This window comes from Grampus griseus (assembly GCF_964374135.1).
Source record: "Grampus griseus genome assembly, chromosome: 7".
Lineage (NCBI taxonomy): Eukaryota > Metazoa > Chordata > Mammalia > Artiodactyla > Delphinidae > Grampus > Grampus griseus.
This window is the reverse complement of record NC_139001.1, coordinates 21,217,462-21,238,317: the sequence shown is the minus strand read 5'-3', so window position 1 is coordinate 21,238,317 and position 20,856 is coordinate 21,217,462. Positions and strand designations below refer to the sequence as shown.

Genomic DNA, 20,856 nt, shown 5'->3' with positions numbered 1-20,856 from the left:
CATAGGGCTCACGCCGACGTGACCGCCCGGGCCCCGCCCCGCCCCGCCCCGCCCCGCCCCGTCCACTCGCGCTGCCTCGCGTCGCCCCGCCCCTCTCCATAGCCCCGCCCCACCCCGCGCGGCCGCCTCAGGGGCTCTCTATTCTCCCAGCGCAGAACCGCTCCCCCAAGGCGGCGTCCTTACCGTTCAAACTGTCCGCCTGCCTATCTCGCCGGCACGTGTAGGTGAGATTCTTTGTTCCGTGTGTGTGTGTGTGTGTGTGTGTGTGTGTGTGTGTGTGTGTGTGTGTGTGTGTGTGTGTGTGTGTGTGTGTGTGTGTGTGTGTTATTTCGATGCTTTTGGGAAAGGGAGGAAGACAAAAAGCGGGATTGTGCTCTATTTGAAAAATTCAATCCTCAGTGCTATAGCTCTCACGGTTAATTAAAATTAAATCTCCAGTGCATCTGGGTAAAGAGAGGCTGCAGCTCGGGAGCCTCCCGTATTGCCTCCTTCCTTGCTGCGCCCGCCCGCATTGGAAGTCCAGCGATGCTCTGGCTCCAGCTGCTGTGTGCAGCTGGCTGGGAAGGAAAGGGGCAACCTTAGCTGAGGGCGGAGAAATCCGGCTTCATCCTCCGGAAGGGATGGGAATGAGAGGGGGAGAGGGGAAATACAATTGTAGTTATCCAGAGAACCAAGATAATAAATGATTTTTAGAAAAAACTCAAGCCCACCTCCACCTCATCTCCCTCTCTTCACTGAGGAATGAAGGGAAGAAGGAAACTTTACCAGATTTGAGATTTGATACATTTCTGCTGGGCTGCATAAATTGATGAGTCCAAAAGATCTTTCCTCGAAGGGTGTATGCTTCCTGCAAGAATGCATCTGTAGGTGTGTGTTTGAGATCCTACCCTCTAGTTCATTCCTTATGCAGGGGAGCGAGCCTCCTGAGGATGGGGGAAATTTCTCATCCGTGTTTTGGTGCCCATTAACAGTGATTTATTATTCAAATTCTCCATCTTGCTTCCTGCTGTCAACCCACCAGAGTGGGATTACACCTGGACTAGCCTGGGGAGACTTTTCCTGAGAACTTGACAAATCTAGGGAATATGTCAGGTGCTGTGGTCTTAACAATCCAGGCAGGATCATGTTTCTAAGTCTGTTGTCAGAGTGTTGCAGGAAGGGGGAACCTTTCCAGGGCCTGAGAGTGGGCTCTTGTCTAACACTCGGAAAAGAATTGTTGGAGGAGACACATGTGCTGACAAAGAAAGAGATTTTATCGGGAAGGGGTGCCCGGGCAGAGACCAGTAGGGTAAGGGAATCCAGGAGGACTGCTCTACCACGTGGCTCACAGTCTCAGGGTTTTACGGTGATGGGGTTAGTTTCCAGGTTGTCCCTGGCCAATCATTCTGACTCAGGGTCCTTCCTGGTGGCTTCCACATCACTCAGCCAAGATGGATTCCAGCGAGAAGGAATCTGGGAGGTTGGTAGGACATATGGACCGATGTCTCCTCTCTCGTTTTGACCTTTCCTGAATTCTTCCAGTTGGCGGCAGCTTGTTAGTTCCGCGTTCCTTACCAGGACCTCCTGTTTAAGATAACTCATGCAAATGGTTACTCTTGGGCCTGGCCAGGGTGGGTGGTTTCAGTCAGTGGTTCCCCTAACAAGAGTACTGTATTTTCCCCAGCAAGGTATTAAAATAATGTAAAAACAAACAAATGCCATCATTCTTTTGTTGGGTCCACCACTGAGTTAGAGTGAATTGGAAATGGATCTGGTTGAGAGTGGAATCAAACATCACTTCCTCCCTGTTCCTCCATCCCCCTGCCCTCCTCTGACCTCCCCTGAGAAACACCTCCCCCTCTGTCTTTGTTGCTGACAGATTCCAATCAACACTGCTTAAAGAAGGGAAGCTATCTCTTCCACTTCTCATTTGCTGGATAGTTTATCAAGGAATCACTTCTACTAACTCAGTTCTAAGAGGTTTCTTATTCCGAAAAATTCCAGACTTGCTTTCTTGGGAGGAAGGAACAATTTAAATTTCTTTCAAAGGTACTTTTATTGAAGATCTAATTAAATGTGATTTGTGACCTGGTCTGGACTTGGGGATTTATGGAACTCTCCCAGGGCGGGTCACCATGGGCCTGGCTGTACTGCAGCCTCTGTGTGGTGGCTGAGTGGCCTCAGAGAGGGATTCTGCAGTCCTCCAGTGAAAAGGTGACTGGACTGGCTTCAAGCCAGTTTTGCTTGCTGAGGATGGCAAGGAGCCATTCCTCAGCCTCAGGGAAGCTATGAGCAGTCAGAAAGCTCATTTTCATAGTCCAAAGAGAGCCTGTGATTAAGGGAGATGTGGAGTCTCTTCAAGAGATCTTTTGTTAAAAAGAAAAAGGCGTGTCCTCTCTGCCCCTGCCTCTGACCTCAGTCAGGGTTTGAATGTCTGCTAACCCCGAAAGGCCTGGAGGCACAGGAGTAGTTCTGCCTCTCGAAGGCTCTTTGTTTCCAGATTTTAGCTCTCACTCTTGGTTGAGCCCTCTCTTCTCAGGGCATCCGTGCCCCGCTGCAATGACTGTCCCTTTGGCCAAATCAAATGCTACCTGGCACTCTGCATCCCTGCCCCCTTTGTCCTGGGGAAAAAGGCATCACCATGGCTATGATCTTGCCACATTCCCACTCTGTCATACCCCTTAGCACTCCCTCCGTTCATCTTCTGAGATGCTCTTGCTTCTCACCCATCTTCCACCCCTCCCCCACCCCATCTGCCTAGTAACTTCATTTTCTCCCCTTCACGAAGCAGCTGCTGGCTCAGACTGACAGGGGCCTGTGGGATTCTCAACATTGAGACAGAATCTCGGTGCTGAAGGAATATCAGTGAGGCATATCTAGCCCCGCCTGCCTTGATGTAAAAGCAGTCCTGAGCCAACTTATATAAGTAAGATTCTTAACCAGTTCACAATATTCAGCCAATATTTATTGAGCACGTGTCTATTCTAGACATGGGGGTTACGGTACAGTGGACAAGACGGTTAGGTGTCCCTGCCTTGGTAGAGTTTTATGTTCTAGGATGTACACATGTTGGTAGTTGGGGGTGGAAGGAGTATGTGTGCCATGAGAGGTAGGACAATAAATAAAAGATCAGACAATAAAGGTCAGATCTAACCGCCCTTACACTAAAGTTGCTCAAGCTCCTTATACCCAGCTACCTTCACTATCGGGAAGTATTTCCTCTGTAGACAGTCAGATGCCCCCGAGATGATGAACCAGCCTCAGTGCGGGAGCCTTTCAGGACCAGGAGACGAGAGAAATGCTGCTCACAGGACCACAGAGGAAAAGGCTGCAGCCTGACTGTGCTCACAGTCAGCCACAGCAACGGGCTGGAAGCTGCGACTTCTAAGCTGCCGTCCCATCATCGTTCCAATCACTCGATACTGGTCTGAACCAAATTTCCTTTCATCTTTACATTGGTGAGACGGTCTCTCTGGGAGTGGCTAATAGTAATTTTCAGTGGTAAAATGGCAAACATTTTATTTCCTGGTTGGCCTAGCACCTCTAATGGTGGCAAACCAAGATGCTAATGGGGGAGTTTGGCCACCCCAGACAGGTGATGTGTAGCCCTCTGAGTGACAGATACACAAGTCAGAAAAGAACTGGAAGAACAGCAGGGCTGGAGCAAGGCACAGCTCACTGTAGTAATTGTAAATGAACTTGAAAATGATGATTCTTTACCCACTTAGCCCTGGTTCAGGTGCCCTGGAAGAGGCAGATGTGTTAATAGCAGTGAAGGTGCAAAAAGTCAATTCCTAATTGTACTTAGTTAAACCAGTGGAGCAGGGCACCCTAATTTGGAAGCATTATAAGCCAGAGACAGCAGAATGGCAGCCTATCTATGATTTGTTTTGGTTGTTTGTCCACGTGGTAATTTATTTAAATTTGGACTAATTGCAGTAATTAAAATCAGGAACTTTCTCATGAAATTTCAGGCAACCCATACCAAATGGACCTGAATTTCTCTATGAAAGCAGTTGGCTTGGTGGGAAGAAGAGAGGAGAACAGTAACTTGCTATTTCAGATGAGACCTGAGTGAGCTTTATGTTTACCACAGCCCCCACCATTCCCTGTGTCCAGTTGCTAAGGCTTGGTGTCATTGCCATTTATTAGCTTTTTCCAGCCACTCTTCATCCATATATGTTACTTGCTTCCCTGCAATTAATCTGAGAGCAGAGGCTTCAAAAATTCCTGGCTTCTCCACCTACCAAGCCCACAAGTTCTGCTGAGTATCTGGGTGGGTTTGGAGAAGGCCCTGGATCAGGTGTGCTTCAGTGACCACCTAGGAACAGAGAATCATGAACAGACTCCAGGGAAATCATGCCTGATGCTGAGAGGTCCATGAAGCAGCAGTGAGCCACCACTGTGGAGGTGGGAGTGGGAGTTAGTGACCAAGTGACAGGATGGGAGCAATGACCAGACTTCCTGCTGATGACTCAGCTCTACCAAGGCACTACACCTGGGTAGGTAAGTTCATTTTGTGGTGTTGTGAGTTTGGGGGTGTTCACTGACTGCTTAAGACCTGTTGGGTTTCTTTTAATAAAACTCTAGAGGAGTACATAGGCAGCTAGTGTGATTGAAGCATTGGAGTTATTCATGAGGGAGATGGTATAGCCTAGGATGGCAGGACAGGGAGAGGCCAGATCACACAAGTCCTTAGGCCACATGAAAAGTTTGGATTTCATTTTATACCAATGGGAAGTCACTGGAGGATTTTAAGCAGAAAACGGCCTGATTTTATGTATGTTTTCAAAAGATCTTTCTAACTGCTAAGTGGAGAATTGATTTGAAGACAGCAAGAGTAGAAGCCAGAAGATATGGAGCATTTTTAGAACCTTTGTAAGAGATGATGGCCTCTTAGACCAGAGTGGTAGCAATGAAGATGGGGAAAAGTGGTGGATGCATTTAAGAATTATCTGGAGAATTTTCTTCAAGGGTGGCTTAAAACCAGTTATTTTATGCGTAAGTTCCAGAGTCTGAGTATATACTTTAAAACCTATTTTTCCCCCCCAGAATGACTGAGGAGTCAGAGCTAATGGTGGATTGAGTTTAACAGTCTGCAGTATCACATTCGTTAATAATCTTTGGACTGGGGGTGGAGGTGGAGGATGGGCGAAGCCTACCTTCCAGGAAAAAGAGCAGAGTTCTGTGTCTTCTCTTAATTCTATTGACTAAAACCTTGGAAACTAGAGAAATTTTCTTCCTACCCTCTCTCTTATGATATGTAAAAGAAAGGAGAAATGTTCAAAACCTGCTTCGCAGCTCAAATGCTAACAGCATAATAAAGTGTACAGAAATGAGGAAAATAATTAAGCCTTCCTCTCTTAACCCTTGTTCACATCATATTTACAAATAGGCATTTTCCCTTCCCCTTTGCCTTACCGGGTCAACAAGTACGTACTGAGTATCTGCTACATGTCCAGCCCTGGGATCTTCCCATTAGAGGTAAAGAAGTGTAAGACAGTTCCTGACTTCTAAAATTTTATAATCTTCAGTGGGGAGATGAATGAAAAATCATGAAGCCATTCATAATCGGTTCAAGATGATATGAAATGCTGCATAATTAAGCACTAAGAGAGTATGGTACAGATGACAAATACTACTGGAATACAGAGTAGGAGAAGGCAGAAGAAAGGGATTGGAAACTAACATCTATGAAGCATCAACTCATACTAGGCATTGGACGCTCGAACACTCATGTCATTCTCACCTCCCTCCTACAACAACAGGATTGGGGTCGGGGAGAGACATGTAGGCTGGGATGGTCACAGAAGGGAACATGAGTGAGTGAGTCTCTTGAGCCAGGCTTGAAAGAGGTGGAGAAGAGTGAAGAAGGTGAAGGAACCGACATAAGTAAATGTGTCAACTAGTCATGTTATGGGGAATGGGAAAAACTGCTGTGGAACCTTAGGATGGAGCATGAATATGGAGAGCCTCAAACACCAGGCAGACCCTTGAGATATATTTTAGTCAGAAATGGCAAGATAGTGATGATTACTGGACAACATAAAAATATCTTGTGTCATTAATCACCGTTTAAAACGGTAGAGGAAGAATTCTGAAATGGAAGGCAGAGGAACTTACGTGGAGGAAGCAGTGTAGGGGCTGTATTCTAGCATATGATGGTAGTAGAAATTGAAATGAACACATTACCAAAGCGATTCCATAGGAATGAGTGGCAGGACTTAGAGACTGATTAGTAATAGGGACATAGGAATATATCCTTAATATAGGAGATGGATTCATCAAAGACAGCCCTAGAGGTTTAAGTATAAAATCTGGGGTAAATGTTGGCAGGCAGCAAAGCATGGTGAATAAAACATGGGCTCTGAAATTAGCAAAGCTGAGTGTGAGTCACAGCACCATTACTATGTAACCTTGAGCAAATTACTCCTCTGCATGGGGATAATAATAGTACCTCCTTCCTTGGTTTGCTGTGAGGATTACACAATAATGATTATTGAAAAGCACTTAGAACAGCACCTAGCACACAGTCAACATCCAGTAAGTTTTAGGTATTACTATTATTAAGTCCAGATGTCCTCATTGCAAAATAGTGCTTGTTCTGTTAGGAATTGTGCAAGTTAGGCTTAAATCCAGTTCTCTCACTTCTTTATTTAACATGGAAGAGCTTAATAACGTCAAGTGAGGACATTAGAACCTACTTTATCACAGAAAGCTCCTGTATTCTGGATCTTCCCATTTTTAGAACATCATGTGCTCTTAGAGACGTCACCAAATGAATTTCATAGTCCAACAAGCTCCATGCATAAGAATGTGAAGGTAATGGTACTTATTTTGTTCAAACAGGCAAAGTCAGGCTGTGAAGATTTAGTGAAACCTTAATTCCACCTGTGGGCGTTTTCAGTTCTGTGGCTGAGCACCTCATTTGTTTCAGTCACTGGGCTATGTGCCCAAGATACAAAGGTGATGAGACCCAGTACCCACCTTCCATCCAGTGAGGAAACAGGAAAGAAAATTAACAATTAAAGGATGAAGGAGAAGTATTTAGGTGATACTTGGACAATGGAGGAGAGCTACCTGCTGAGAAGGTTGCTCAGACTTTGGGGAGTTTTGGCATTCAAAGAAATGTGATAGAGTCAGTCTTGGTACCTGGTAATACAGAAGGTGCATCGTATTAAGACATGGAATTTGCTTCAAATTGAGTGGCATTTAGCGCCTAGTTAGATTTTTGTCTGTTTCATAATCCTCCTCATTCCCCACCCTGCCCTGACTGGGCCAGTCCACTAAACGTTGGGGCCATTTAATACAAATAAGAGGAGAAGTTTTATTGTTTGGGATACAGAGACACGAAAGAGTGTGCATGTGGCCTTGAAAGAAAGGAAGTACTCAGAGAGCACTGAAACAAAATGAAGATTTGAGAATTGGGAACAAAAGTAACAAAAAGCTGGCACCCTGGAGTTACTGAGGGTAAACAGTCTCCGGGTGCCTGGGGCAACAGAACTGTGAGTAGAGTCTACTTACAGTCTACTACAATTCTAAATTATAAATACAGTTATTTGGAAATTAGGACATTTGTTTGGTAAATAATTCAGAAACTTTTCATATCAGTAGAAGCTGCCACTGTTCTCATTAAAGAAAGGTATTTAACAGTATAATTGACAATAATGTTATATAACAATGGCGCCACTTGCCTCCTCCACTAAGTTTAAAACTGGGTTTGTTAAAAGCACATGAGGGACTTCCCTGGTAGCGCAGTGGTGAATCTGCTTGCCAATGCAGGGGACATGGGTTCGATCCCTGGTCCGGGAAGATCCCACATGCCACGAAGCAACTAATCCCGTGCGCCACAACTACTGAACGTGCACGCCTAGAGCCCGTGCTCCGCAACAAGAGAAGCCACTGCAATGAGAAGCCCACGCACTGCAGTGAGGAGTAGCCCCCACTCTCTGCAACTAGAGAAAGACCGTGGGCGTCAACGAAGACCCAACACAGCCATAAATAAATAATTTTTTTTTTTTTAAAAGGCCCATGAGAGTATTCTGGCTAATAAATAAAGAAGAAATGAGAGAAATAGAATGTCATCATTTTTGTAACACCTAATGAACGAATGGGTCTGGCCGATAGTCGTCAATGGCTACTAATTTCACGGAGTCAAGCAGATATTAGCTACCTTCTGATGGAAATACAAAACACCATCTATAACATCTTGCCAAAACAACCAACCAACCAAAAAAAATTCTAACCCAAATCTGAGTAAGCCTCTTTATTTAGCTACCAATTTATAGGAAATATGTGGTTCAGAGGAACATACTATGGGGGTTGCAATCCTCAAGATCTAGGCTATGAGAATCTGCAAGGTAAATGACCTTTCTTTAACAAATAAATAGAAAGGAAAAGGAAAAAAAAAATTGGTTGGGGAACATATGGACCTGTTCCGTCCAATATAGTAGCCAGTAGCCACATGTGGCTATTTAAATTTAAATTGGTTAGAATTCAATAAAATTTAAGATGCATTTCCTGGGGAATTCCCTGGAGGTCCAGTGGTTAGGACTCCACACTTTCACTGCCGAGGGCCCAGGTTCAATCCCTGGTCGGGGAACTGAGATCCCACAAGCTGCTCAGCGTGTCCAAAAAAATAATAATAATAAAAATAAAAATCATTTCCTCAGTTGTACTAGACTCATTTCAGGTGCAATGGCAGAAAGTTCTATTGGACAGCGCTGCTATAGACAGAGGTGTGCGATCTGTTTCCATTGCATAGATCTTATTTGAATCCTAATTCAAGAAAATAGAATTTAAAGTTTTAAACAGGGAAATTTGAACTGACCAGATATTTAATGATATTAAAGAATCGTTTAAATAATTAGGTGCGATAATGGTATGGTGATAATCTTTTTTTAAAAAGAGAGTTCTTATATGTAAGAGGTACATGCTGAAAGAGATACAGATGAAATGAAATGATATCTGACATTTGCTTTTTTTTTTTTTTTTGCGGTACGCGGGCCTCTCACTGTTGTGGCCTCTCCCGTTGCGGAGCACAGGCTCCGTTCCGGACACGCAGGCTCAGCAGCCGTGGCTCACGGGCCCAGCCACTCCGCGGCATGTGGGATCTTCCCGAACCCGGGCACGAACCTGTGTCCCCTGCATCGGCAGGCGGACTCTCAACCACTGCGCCACCAGGGAAGCCCTGACATTTGCTTTTAAATAATATGAGGAGATAAAACAAAATTGGCTACTAATATTTTGATTATTGTTGAAATTGGGTGAGAGGTACAGTAACGATTCATTCGAATTATTCTCTTTGCTTTTATAAATGTTTGCCACTTTCCCTAATAAAAGTGTTCTCATTTTACATGTTTGGAACGTTCCATAATATAATAACATTTTTTTAAAAGAAGCAGACAAGCAGTTACCTGTTATTTTGGCTGTGTTGGATCTTCGTTGCTATGCGTGGACTTTCACTAGTTGCGGCGAGTGGGGGCTACTCTTTGCGGCAGTGCGTAGGCTTCTCATTGCGGTGGCTTCTCATGTTGTGGAGCACAGGCTCTAGGTGCACAGGCTTCAGTAGTTGTGGCAGCAGACTCAGTAGTTATGGCTCGCGGGCTCTAGGCTCACAGGCTTCAGTAGTTGTGGCGCACGGGCTTTGTTGCTCCGTGGCATGTGGGATCTTCCCAGACCAGGAATCAAACCCACGTCCCCTGCACTGGCAGGCAGATTCTTAACCACTACACCACCAGGGAAGTCCCGCAGCTACCTGTTTAAATGCGACTGGCTGGGTATTTGCTAAGTGGCACCTCTTTAGCAATAGCACTCAAAACATTCCGTTCCTCTTAATGGCTCCATGTACCAAAAACACAGACCGATCAGCTTCTTCCTTAAAAGATGTTGTATAGACTCTCTTCTCTCCCACCTCTTTTTACCTGGAGAACAAAAGAGGAGAAAAGTGTGCATTCTTTCCACTGGTCTCCCAGAAGGTGATAGTACGGATCCCAGCCATTCTGGGATCTTGGGCCAACAAGAAGCCAGGAGACAAGTGTCTTTATAGAATATCAGAGAAGGCATGGTTAGTGGAGTTGTGCCATTGTTGGATGGCTTGTTCAAAGTTGCATTCAACCATTTGAGTATAGTTGTAACGGCTGACCCAACAGCCAGAAGCCTGGAGTGCTGGTGCCCGCCATAGCAATCTCCATCTATGGTGAGAGGAAGAATGGTCCTTAATCTGTCTGTAAGGCTTCCTCACCCAACTTCCTTATACTTGGCATCCCCCAGCTAGATTGATGAGTTTTGCATAATATATGCAACACAAAATATGGCAACACAAATAATATTTTATTAACAATGATTCATTCCTGTAAAAGTATTTCCATAGCACTCCCAAAATAAACTTTTATGAGAAATAAAGGGGGGCAAAGGCTTCTGCCAAGTTGAGGACCACTTCCTAAACCCCTCTCCAGCTCACCCTGTTCATTCCCTGTTGATGATTTTGCTTTCCTATCTTTCAGGTGCAACTCATCGTTGGAACGTCTTTGCGTAGCCCCATCCTGGAAGAAGCTCTGTGATGTGTGGATCGTGAGTTTGCTCAAGCAAATTGGACTCTTTACAAGGAATAGCTAGATTTGAAGACTAGGATGGAAGAGCCAGCACCAGTGGAAGGCCAGGGCCAGCTCCCAAGCCCCCACCAGGGCTCTCTGAGGAAAGCCATGGCAGCTGCCCTGGCCCTTGATGGGGAATCCACACTGGGTCGCAGGAAAAAGAAGAAGAAAGAGTCCCGCCCAGAATCTATTATCATCTACCGGTCAGAGAGTGAGAAACTGGATGAGGAGCCTGGGGAATTAGAAGGTGGAGATCAGCCTAAAGAGGAGGAGGGAGATGATTTCCTAGACTATCCTGTGGATGATGGTAAGTCTCTCTGGGGCCACCTACTTAAAGCCACAGGAAGGAAACCAAATGAGGATCCTCCAGAAGACAGACAGGCATTTGCTCACTGACGTACTTCTTATTGATACATTTCTTCTCGCAGTGTTGCAGCCTTCATTCAACAAATCGATAGTATTTGTTGAGCATTTATTATGTTCTCTTCTAGGTGATACAGAAGAGATCTCTGCCCTTTTGGAACTCCTTGTGTAATGGAAGAGACCGATTTATACACAAAAAATAGTAATACAAGACAACCATGCTAACTATTTAATACATGTAAGATAAAGAAACTAATATTTGACTTTCATAATAATCAGGAAAATGCAAATTATAACAACGAGTTATAGTAATCCTTCACATGTAGGATGGCCAAAAATTGGGTAAAACATGATAACATCAATGTGTGGAAATGGATATATTCTCGTATACCTCATGTGGAAGAGGAATCCGCTTCAGGGAAATCTGTCAATATCTATTAAATTTAAAATTCAAAATATGCATAGCCTATGTCCAAGAAATTCTCAGTATCTACCTCATGCCCATGTGCGTAAGGAAGCATGTATAAGAATGTTTGTTGCTCTTAAGGAAACTGTGGAGTGTCCATATTAAGTGTCACTACACAGCAATAGATGGATGAGGTAGATCTCTGTGTCGATGGTCACCCCTAAGACATACGCCCACGGTGAACAAGATGAGCAATGCCCCTGCCTTCATGCAGTTTACCTTCCAGTCAGGGGAAGACAGCAAAAAGTCAGCAGATAAGAGACAATTACAGGTAGTGGTATGGGTTCCAAAGACACTAAACCTCAGTGATGGGAAGATGAGCAAGTGAGGGAGGCGGGTGGAGGGAAAGATTGCGTGGTTGGGGATGCCTCTCGGAGGAAGGGACGTTTGCTCTTGAGGCAGGCCCATTCTGTCCATCTACCAGCCAGGGGGCTAGGAGTCCACAGGGCCTGGGGGACATGCCAACCGAAAGCCTATACCCTCCTCCCATCCTCCACTTCTAGACTACACTTCACATACTAAGGACTGTGGACTTTGCTGTTTCACTACCTGCAATCTCACTGTGGGGATGGCCAAAGAGTGGCTGTTTGGTGAGGGTGGTGGTGATGGTAGTGATGGTAGTGGTGGTGACGATGGTGATGCTGGTGGTGGTGACGATGGTGATGATGGTGGTGGTGATGGTGGTGATGCTGGTGGTGGTGGTGGTGATGCTGGTGGTGGTGATGCTGGTGGTAGTGGCGGTGATGCTGGTGGTAGTGGTGGTGATGATAGTGATGCTGGTGGTGGTGATGGTGGTGGTGATGATGGTGATGCTGGTGGTGGTGATGCTGGTGGTGGTGGTGGTGGTGACGCTGGTGGTGGTGATGGTAATGCTGGTGGTGGTGATGATGGTGATGATGGTGGTGGTGATGGTGGTGATGCTGGTGGTGGTGGTGGTGATGCTGGTGATGCTGGTGGTGGTGATGCTGTTGCTGGTGGTGGTGGTGGTGGTGGTGATGATGGTGATGCTGGTTGTGGTGATGCTGGTGATGCTGGTGGTGGTGATGCTGGTGGTGATGCTGGTGATGATGCTGGTGTATTTTTGTTGGGGAATGTGTGTATGTTGTGCGTGTGTATGTGTGGTGCCTGTGTGTGTACAGAATTTGGATATGAAGGCTGGGATGTCCACCAGCATATGAGGAGGACCCTCTCAGAGAAGCATGGGGTTAGGAATGAGGAGAGAAGAGGGGTGGGCTGCTCATCAGTATAACACACACACAGCACCACCTTTACACACAGTAGCTGATACTCAGAAACAGTATTTTCACAGCACTTGTAAACTAGAAATAAGGTCACTATGAAGTAGTGTCTGTGGTAGAGTTCCTCACTCCCCTCCATATCACAGACATGATAGAGGCCCAGAAAAGTGGAGAGAGAATGAGAAACAAGTTTAACCTGCTTCAGGGCCCTGATGTGAGAGTTTACCATGGGAGTACTAACCCCTCCCCTGAGGGAGACCCATTCAGTCCATCGTGGAAACACTGATTTCGTACCATGTCAGGGTGTACCGTGTCAGGGGCTATAATAATGGACATTCTTGTACTCAGCTCCAGTCTCAGAGGATGACGCTCTGATGAAATGTCTACTCTTCTGATCTTGACTTTCCCCTTTTTATGCCCTGCAGGTATGTGGAACATGCCTGTGGACAGCCGCTATGTCACATTAACTGGGACCATCACCCGAGGGAAGAAAAAGGGGCAGATGGTGGATATCCATGTCACGTTGACAGAGAAGGAGCTGCAGGAACTCACCAAGCCTAAAGTGTCTTCAAGAGAAATGGCACCTGAAGGCAGAAAGGCCTGCCAGCTGGGAGCAGACCGTGGGCCCCACGTGGTCCTCTGGACGCTGGTCTGCCTGCCTGTGGTTTTCATCCTCTCCTTCGTAGTCTCTTTCTACTATGGCACCATCACCTGGTACAATATCTTTCTTGTGTACAATGAGGAGAGGACCTTCTGGCACAAGATCTCATGTTGCCCCTGCCTCATTCTCTTCTATCCAGTGCTCATCATGGCCATGGCCTCTTCCCTGGGCCTCTATGCTGCCGTGGTCCAGCTCTCATGGTCCTGGGGAGCATGGTGGCAAGCTGCCCGGGACATGGAGAAAGGCTTCTGTGGCTGGCTGTGCAGCAAACTGGGTCTGGAAGACTGTTCTCCCTACAGCATTGTGGAGCTGCTTGAATCTGACAATATCTCAGGTAATCTGTCCAACAAGGATGCCACCCAGGAGGTAGAAACATCCACTGTCTAAACTCCCAACAACTTACTTGATTCTCTGGTCTCAGTAGCCTGTATATCATCTTCCAATTTCAGAATATTCCTTCTTTAAATTATTCCTCCCCCGCCTTCCCCCGTACACAGTTCTTCTGGAAAATTTTAGCTCACACTGATCTGTCCTACCATCTTGTTGGTTTCCAGGAGGGCGGAAAACAGAAAAGCAATCTGTGCCCAGATAGTCCATCCAGTGGATAAACTCTTCTTCATTCCTTGACCTAAGATGACCATTTTTCTGAGACAAGGGAGCTCAGGTGTGTGTCAGTTCAGGAGCTTGGAGGTGTTCCTGGTGCCTGGAACCCAGGGGAGATGTGACTAAATGTGACAGGGAGAATAAGGAGGCTCACGGGAGACCCAAGTCCACCAATAAGATAATAGATAGGGATGGAGTGAAATATTTAAGAAGCAGGCTGCAACAGTGTAGCAGAATGTAAAGATATGTGTGTATCACTTAGATTTTGATTTATATATTAAATATAATTAAAATCCAAATATCAGTAGTTTAAACAAGATAGAGGTCTGTTTCTTTCCTGTATAGAAGAAGTCTGGAGGCAGACCATCAGGGAAATTGATGAAGTCATCAGAATCCCAGGCTTTTTTTATTCACCAACCCTCACTGCCTTTATCCTCAACACCCAGTGCTGACTACATCTCCAGTCATCACATCCCTGTTTCGGATAGAACAGAGGAAAGGGCAACGAAGAGCACATACACCCTCCTAGACTAAGGCGGCTTCTCAGAAGGCCCCCTCAACACTTCTTGTATCTCATTGGCCAGACGGTAGTCACATGACCTCACAAGCAAGAAAGGCTGGGAAATGTAGTCTTTTGGCCGGGCAGCTATATTCTAAATGTTTGGGTTCTGCTAATTTAAGAGACAAGGAAATAATGGCTATTTTGGTAGGCAAGTAAGAATCTCTGGCTCACAGTAATTATTTAAATACATTCAGATCCAAAACTGCGAGTACAGTTTTATTTATGTATGTATTTATTTATTTAAGCCTAAATATTACACAGAGAATTTATACATAGATACTAGCTACATATACTATGCATAAACCACACGTAGATATTAGCAACTCATGTATGTTGCAATTAAATATCTATAATGCCATGTGGTTTCAGGTTTTTTAGAAAGGAAGAGTGAATAGTTGAATACAATTATATCATAGTAGCATAGCTTTCTTCCCGGTAGTGAAGGTGGGCCTGTGTGGTGATGTTTAGTTTAATGTACAGATGAAAGACTGCAAAGGGAGGCATTGCATATGTCAGACTTTCCCCCAGCAAGGTCAGCAGCCCCAAGCACAAGAAGACAGTTAGCTTTGTGTGGTTTGTCAAAGCTCACTCAGAGCCTCACTCACTCAGAACTTTCTTCTCACAGCAAACACAGTCTTTGCTGTGCTGAAAAGCTTGGGTCTTCATGGACGCTGAGGGTGTAAACCAGGTGGATCCAGATCAATAGATTCTGAACTTTCAAAAAATATTCCTGAGGGTCTCTTTCCAGTTTCAAAAAAATCAAATCCTAAGAGGTCAAGCAGATTTTGGAGGTTTGAGTCCTTATAAGAATAGCTGGTGCCCTATTCATGGTTCATGTCTCAGGAAGAAGCTGTTGAAAGAACTGCTGTGAATCAAACCAGATGGGTCAAGCAATGCTGTCCCACAGAAGGCCAGGACATTTGCCTGATGCACGGTGCTGTACTCCACCTTCAGAGGAAACCCCTCCTTTTTAAAAATAACTATTATTAGTTTGAGAAACAAAACAACAACTGTGTCTAACACGTTTGAAGATAATGTTGGTGCTCTCTGGTGCTTTTACAGAGATATAAACAATTGAAATGAAGACAAAGAAAATAAAAATAAAATCAGATTAACGTTTGCTCACTTTGTCTTTGAGTTTCTCCAAAATTGCTTTGAACGCTTCAGTTTTCAGAAAAGGTTGAGCGTGGTGACTATTTTATATATGTATAATGATCTTAATATGGGTCCTTATGTCTTGACTCTTCCAATAGACCACCAATTTATGAGGATTCTGTTTAGCTGGATTTTTTCCACAGATCACAGATTTACCTAAGCTTACATTAGGAAGTTGCAGCCACATTTGTCACATTTTTTTCGGGGGTTAAGGAAACAAATGGCCAAGGCGAAAAACAGTCATGATTAGGACAAGGATAAGATGTCCCTGGCAGAATGAAGGAGGGTGGGGTCAGGGTAAGGAGCGTGGGATACCTAGGTGAAGTTGATGTAACCCTCACCCTAATTGGGCTCGCCACCTAGTGGAAGAAATAGGCTCATAAAATAAAATCATTTCAAAAGGGCTCAGAGAGGTATGTAAAAGCCTAGACCTGAGGAAGGAAAACTTAACCAAACAGACCTAAAGCAATTTCATCCTTGCTGTCAGCAAATACCTAGAGAATTTTAGAGGAGAAATTAGAGAGTTAAATGCCATACTTGAACATTCTGTTAGCTCATAGTTACCTACTCTTCATGGTGAATATCAGGAAGGAGGACTATGCTTTCCAATTGCTCTGTAGCCATAATATTCTGAGCTTGGTAAACCATGTCTGATCCAGTATGATAATGCCAATGTTCCCAAGCCATCTTGTCCATCGACATTAGGCAGCACTCTTCATTTCAAGTCCAAGGGGACCAAAACCCCTGTTATCCATGATTTCTAATAAAACAAGGTTCTAAATCTTAAGAAGAACTAATTTTAGATGACTTGAAAGTTTCATTGTGTCATTGATACCAGGCCACCTAGGGCTTAAGTTTTACAGTGTTGCAAATGATTAGAGGCCAACATCAGAAATTTTACCCTCCTTGAATGTAAATTGGTGCAGCCACTATGGAGAACAATATGGAGGTTCCTCAAAAAACGAAAAATAAAAAAATATAAAATAAAAAAACGAAAAATAGAACTACCATATGACCCAGCAATCCCACTACTGGGCATATATCCAGAGAAAACCATAATTCAAAAAGACACATGCACCCCAATGTTCATTGCAACACTATTTACAATAGCCAGGACATGAAAGCAACCTAAATGTCCATCAATAGCGGAATGGATAAAAAAGATGTGGTACATATATACAATGGCATATTACTCAGCCATAAAAGGAATGAAATTGGGTCATTTGCAGAGATGTGGATGGACCTAGAGACTGTCATACAGAGTGAAGTAAGAGAAAAACAAATATCTCATATTAACGCATATATGTGTAATCTAGAAGAATGGTATAGATGATATTTGCAAAGCAGAAATAGAGACAGACATAGAGAACAAACATGGATACCAACGAGGAAAGGGGGGGCGGTGGGATGAATTGGGAGATTGGGGTTGACGTATATACACTATTGATACTATGCATAAAATAGATAACTAATGAGAACCTACTGTATAGCTCAGGGAACTCTACTCAATGATCTGTGGTGACCTAAATGGGAAGGAAATCCAAAAAAGAGGGGATATATGTGTACACATAATGCTGATTCAGTTTGCTGTACGGTAGAAACTAACACAACATTGTAAAGCAACTATATTCCAAGAAAAATTAATTTAAAAAAAAGAAAATTTCCCCTCTTCGATTAATTTAATTACTAACATGAGCCTGTTGAAATACATTCTAGGCCCAAGATGAAGCCACTCCTGCTTAGGTGCCGCATCAGCAAACCAAAACTTAGGTCACTTTTGCATCCCTTTACATGTTCTGCTTGACCAGAAATGTAGTACAATCGTCCCTGGCATCAGTGGTGGATTGGTTCTAGGACCCCTGTGGAGACCAAAATCCACAGGGATGCTCAAGTGCCTTACATAAAATGGTAGTACAGCCGGACCTCCATATCTGTGTTCTCCATCCTCAAATTCAATGAACCAGGGGTTGAATTTGACCTGCAGTCGGTTGAACCTGTGGTTGCCCAACCCATGCATATGGTGGGCCGACTGTATGTCCAGTCAGCCAACCCCCAAACAGCAAGGCAGCTCGGGCTCTATACTTCTTTCCTTGTTCCTTCTTGCTCCAAACAAGGCTGACTATGTGGCCGCAGCCAATCCGATATTTTCTATTTTTCTCTTCCTTATTCGTTATTATCTATCCTGTAAAAGCTTCCTGCCTTTGTCTCATTTTGTTGTCCTTTGAATGGAAACAGTCTGTTTCATAAAGTGTTAAATAAAATTTGTATCGTTGAAATTGTCTTCTTTAATCATTTCTAACAAGCATTTTACATGTTTTTTTAATGGTATTTTAAAATCACATAGAATATGGTACATCACCACTCACATCTTTCTGGGATATAAACTTTTATTTCATATTTGTACCACATTAAGATTTTAAACTAATTTTTCCAATTGCCCATATAAACATTGTTACACCTCTGTCAGAACATAAAGCCTGCACATTTTTATTTTGTATAATGTTCATGAATTCATCACTTATGTAGTTCACTCTCAGAGCAATATCAAACTCAAACACATTTCAGCAACTTCAATTGTAATTTCAAAATAAAATTCTTTACTTGCTCTTGTTAACTACTCTTAAGGCATGCATATTCTACACTACAGCAAGAGTTTAAAATATCCCTATTGTTCCAGTTATCTCTAGTTGCGTAACACGTAAAACTTACTGGATTAAAATAACCGTCATTTGACTTGTTTGCTGGTAATTCTGCGATTTGCGCAGAGCTTGATGGAGATGACTGGTCTCTACTCAATATCTCTCTAATGCTGGGACAGCTCCCTTGGGGATGCAGCACCTACTCTCAAGATGGCCTCACTTGCATTTCTGCCAAAGTGGTGCTGGCTGTCATCTGGGTGGGCCCCTGGGGCATTGGTACTCAGTGCTGGTATCAGTTTGCTAAGGCTGCCATAACAAATACCATAGACTAGGTGGCTTAAACAACAGAAATTAATTTTCTTATATTTCTGGAGGCTGCAAGTTTGAGATCAGGGTGCCAGCACAGTTGAACTGAGCCTGAGGAGAGCTCTCCCCTTGGTTTTCAGATGGCTGCCTTCTGCATATTCATATGACCTCTTCTTTGTGCAAATGGCTGGTGGGGTTGGTGAGCAGGGAGTCAGTGCAAGCACACTAACTCTCTTTATAGTGGCACTAATGCCATCATATAGGCCCCACTCTCATGACCTCTACTAACTCTAAGTACCTCCCAGAGGCCCCATTTCCACATACCATCACATTGGGGGTTAGGGCCTCAAAATATGAATTTGGAGAGGACACAAACACATAACCCCTAATAGTGCTCCTCCGTGTGGCTTCCCACATGGCTAGGTTGGGCTTTCATAGCATGTAGTCTTATGGTAGTCAGTCTTTATATATGGTATCTGGCTCCCACTAGAGTGCAAAAACCAAATCTGCCAGGTACTCTGAAAGCTTTGGTCCAAAACTGGCCCAGTGTCACTTCCACCACATTTTATTGCATTTTAAGCAGGTCCTAAAGCCAGCCCAGATTCAAGGGAAAGGGACTGTATAAGGATGTGGATGCTGGGAGGCATGGCTATTGGGGGCCATCCAAATAATGATTTTCCTTTTCTTATTTCATCCATTTCCCTCATATGCCACAGTGGCTCCCATGCACTTCTCTTTCTGTCCAAAATGCCCCTTCTCCTCTACTAGCCATAGCCCATCACCTCTTATCTTTACCCTTTCCACCTAATTCTTTATCACACAAATCTAAACCGATCCTGAACTGACAGGCTGAAATGGAACCAAAAAAGTCAGAATCCTTTCGTTGTGTAGGAAGAAGGGAGTCGCCATTTACACTGTCACATTGGTAATGTTTGTCCCTCACCCTTGATTAATGGAGGCCCTTTGCCAGGAGAAGTAGTGCTTAAAGTCCATATCCATTCTCAACACCATCGCTGCCTAGCTGTCTGGAAGTGTATGATCCTAAAGACTTCTATAAGGACAGTGGAGAGATGCAAACAAGCACACGCACTAGAATTTTAAAAATTTTTCCCAGGAAACAAATCTGTATTGGAGGGTGTGTAGTGTGAGAAAGAGAGGGGGGAGGGGACAGAGAAAGTACAAGAGGAAGAGAAAAAAAGGGAAGGAAATAGAGACTAAACACAAGATAAAATCATGGGCATAAAGCATAGACATTGCCTTCACCATGGTGAGTCTCCAGTAATTCTATTTACCTGTCATATGAAAAATACTTTAAAAATAATATTTCAGCCTTAAAAGAACTCCTTGAATCGAAAACTAGATGAACCCTCTAGGCTCTGAAAGCACAGTCTGAAAGTGTCTGACTCTCCTGGCTTCAGTGTGTTTATAACTTAGGCTCCCTCAAGACCCCTCCCTCCTCATGGCCCCTCCACATCTTTCCAGCTGCAGGCCTGCTTTACCCAGGTCTGATTTTCAAGAGGGACAGAAGCTGATTGGACTTAATGTTCTAGGCTGGCAGACACTTTGCAGGTTCCCAGACCCTTCGTCCAGTCAGCTCTCAGCTTGTGGGTCATCTGGTACAGAAAAGAGCCTTTTCTGTGTAAGGTTCAGCTTGGACCTGCCTCCCTCAAAGAGTCAAGGGCTGCAGGCTGGACAGTTTCCTTTGAAAGGGGGTGGAGCGACTGTCAGGCACCGAAATTGATAGCTGCCATTTCTAGAACATCTCCCTAGATTCGTTTTCTGGAATTAAACCTCACTTCTTCCTTTCCAACCTAGCGACGCTTCTAAGTATTGGGAGATCATTAGCAGACGGTGTTTCATGCCTCCAGGCCTTTTTACATCCCATCTCCTTTCCAAGGAAGAATCTTCTTTCCACTTTGATTGCCTGGAAAACTACTTTTCCTCCAGGAGTTGGATCTAAGGTCATCGTATCTGTCGTCTTTCATTATTTTTAGAAGAAGAAACAGAATTTTAGGGAAGTTAAGTGACTTTTTGGATTCATGCTCATATTCAGGGAAATCTAACTCCAGATATCTGACATAAAACGCTGTAGGCATTATTCTCAGTGTGAGAAAAGGGGAATGAACCTTTCCGAGAAATGATTCCTACCTCTAGCGATTTGGAAAGCCCGAAGACCACACAGCTCCTCAACAAGGGGAGAAACGCAGGGGCTCTGCGCATGCTCAGAATGTCGACGTACAGTTTCCCCGCCCCTTCCGGCCTCAACGGAAAGCGGCTCTTCCTGCGGCC

General features: G+C 44.3%; 1 protein-coding gene across 1 annotated transcript; it reads left to right on the top strand.

Moving 5' to 3' along the window:
* Positions 1 to 10,610: 10,610 nt before the first annotated feature.
* TMEM169 (transmembrane protein 169) lies at positions 10,611 to 13,689 on the top strand (the record flags this gene model as incomplete). Its single annotated transcript, XM_082657963.1, has 2 exons — positions 10,611 to 10,881; positions 13,067 to 13,689. 2 exons carry the CDS (start codon positions 10,611 to 10,613, stop codon positions 13,687 to 13,689), a joined length of 894 nt encoding a protein of 297 aa, XP_082514089.1.
* Between the last annotated feature and the right edge of the window lie 7,167 nt (positions 13,690 to 20,856).